The 2,548-nt window shown below is 64.2% G+C and overlaps 1 protein-coding gene across 1 annotated transcript in view; it reads right to left on the reverse strand.

The window, feature by feature from the left end:
* Positions 1–1,741: 1,741 nt before the first annotated feature.
* Positions 1,742–2,548, reverse strand: part of EMIHUDRAFT_119402 (hypothetical protein) — a gene marked incomplete at both ends in the record, with an annotated part of 1,990 nt that continues 1,183 nt past the window's right edge. The window contains one exon of the mRNA XM_005767596.1: positions 1,742–2,504. Within this exon, the coding sequence (XP_005767653.1) occupies positions 1,742–2,504 (763 nt within the window). The remainder of the gene's footprint in view (positions 2,505–2,548) is intronic.

A 2,548-nucleotide genomic window follows, 5' to 3' on the forward strand; every position in this document is an offset into this window, starting at 1 on the left:
GGCAGCCGAAGGGAAACGAAGTCAGGTCCCAGTGGACGAAGGAACCACGGAGGTCAAGAAGCAGCCAGCTAGGGAGGTGGCGGTAACGGAGGTGGCGGCGAAGGCGGTGGCGGCGAGGGAGGCGGCGGCGAGGGCGGCGGCGGCGACGGGGGAGGAGGCGAGGGAGGAGGCGGGCTCGGTGGCGGTGAGCAGGCACACGTCTCTTGCCTTTTTTTTATGAATTCCAAGCAGGCGGACAGCCGAGACCAGCGACCGGTGGTCCCATCCAGCCAGCCTGCATCCACACAGCACACATCCACACAGTGCTCCAAGTGCACACCAGGCGCCCGAACGACATCAAGCGAGCCCTGGAGCCCTGCCTGGGCATAGGGGGGGACTAGCCGCAGGCCTACCTAGCTAGAAGGCCCGCGCGTAGGGGGGTGGGAGATTAAGGCCGGTCATGATCGCGACAGGCATGTTGCGAGCGAGCAGACTTGTTGATTGATGTTCTTTCTGCGCGTCGCCACAGACGGGCGGCGCGTATTCACAGACCTTGTTATTGAGAAGAAAATACCGCCCATGCATGGCACTTGGAGCACTTGGAGTGCAGTTAGCAGCCAGCCCCCCCAATGAACACACCAGTGAGGGAGGGCGAGACGATCGAGGGGTCCCGTATCCAGTGCTCAAGTGCTCAAGCAGCCAGCAGATCAAGGGCCTGGCGCTGAATTCACTTCACATAGGGACGTGCGTAACCTGGATGTGGACACGCACGCACGCTCGCCGCACCTCAATCCTCTGATGGTGGGGAAGAAGCGTGCGGTGGAGTCGGACGGCATGTCCAAGCGCGCCATTGCCGAGCTCTACAGGTACCGCTCCACCTATAGACTGGGCGACCTCATCTACGGCTACATTGACCAGCGGCACGGAAGATCGCCGCTGACCAACCCGCCGCGCAGCATCTACTGCTCCACCTGGCCGACGAGCCTGGGCTGCGCCTTTGTGCGGAGCAACGCGAGCGCCGACACGCGCGGCAGCGGCCTCAAGACGCTCTGTCACCTCGCCCGCGACATGCAGCCGAGGCTTCGCCCGCGGCCGAGCAGCCTCGTCGTCCACCTCAGACTTGGCGATGTGCTCGATTACTCCTATTGGCGCGAGCAGCGCGCGGGCGGCGGCTGCAGCTGGAGGAAAGGTCCGGCTGCGTGCTAGCCCACGCTGCGCCTTGCCCGACCGCTCGTCGTAATGCCCTGCTCGGCTTTGCAGGTTGCTGGTACGTCCACCCAGTGAGCTCCTACCAGCACCTCGCCCCCCGCCTCCCCAAAGACCTGAGAGAGGTTGTGCTTGTGGGAAACCCCGCCTACCGCCTCCACAGCCGCTGGCCAACCAACTACTCGCGAGACTACGTCAACCGTGTCGCGGACGCGTTCCGCCAGCTCTTGCCAAACGCGAAGCTGCTGCTTCGAATGAATGGCACGGCCGACGACGACTTTCTCTTCGTGGCGCGAGCGGCGTATCTGATCCCTGCTCGAGGGTCCGGTTTCGGAAAGGCGGCGGCGTTTTGTGCCCGTAGGGCGGGCGCGACCATCCTTCAGCCTGCTTGAGTGTGCGAGACGCCGAGAGGGAGTGTATGATCGAGCGCGTCGGAGTGATGGAGAGTCTTAGTGGCCATGCCTTTTTTGGCGCCATCTACGCTCCAGTGCAGCGCCGAGCCGCTGGTTTCGCAAAATGTACGCGCGGGGGGGGGCCGGTGAGGCGCTCGTCACGATCATGTACCCACTCGCACTGTCGAGACGAGCCCTCGGAGCGTGGCCATGGCAGAGAGCGGTGTCAGCGCGCCCGTAGCCGGGTTGCTCTCAGTTGGAACGCCCGCAATTCGAACCTCAAAGTTGCTCTCTGCAGACTTCACCGCAAAGGTGTGCGTGTTCCGCTCGACTCCCGGATCGGCCCAGAGCTCGTACTTCGTGCGATCCGGTCCGATACCCGCCAAGGAGAGTGCGACGGCGACGTTGACGTTGGCAGGGAATCGCTGGGCCGCGTCGCTCACGCTTCCAGCATAGAGGCGCTGCGGTTCAGCGAGCTCTGACAGGTTCAGCCCTTGCTCACGCACAAACGGCGCATTTGCGAGCGACGCGGGTGGCTTGCGCGTTTGCATCACGACCGACGTCACATTCCCACCCTCTGTGGCCGCCTTGACTGCGTCCAAGCCGCAGAGAGCACCACTCGGGACGAGGATTCTGCCGCCTGAACTGGCGGCTAGCTTTTGAAGCACCTCGTACTCCAGAAGCAGCTGCGTCACGCTCAGGACGAGTAGCGTCTTGCCCGCCGCCAGCGTTGGCTGCGCAACGTCGAGGAACAATGACGGCGGCAGCGCCTCGACCACGACATCTGCGTGCGCAGCCAGCTCTGATGCAGTGAGCACAGCAACGTCGGTGAGACCGGCCAACGCGGCTTTCGAGCGAGCACTCGCCTCTGTGCTCGCGCTCACGGCGGCAAGCGACATCCCCGGGATGCTCCCACGGAACAGCTCCCTGGCGACGGGCAGGCCGACGGCGCCCAGGCCAGCGATTGCCAC

Source organism: Emiliania huxleyi (genome assembly GCF_000372725.1).
Source record: "Emiliania huxleyi CCMP1516 unplaced genomic scaffold EMIHUscaffold_482, whole genome shotgun sequence".
NCBI classification, from domain to species: domain Eukaryota; phylum Haptophyta; order Isochrysidales; family Noelaerhabdaceae; genus Emiliania; species Emiliania huxleyi.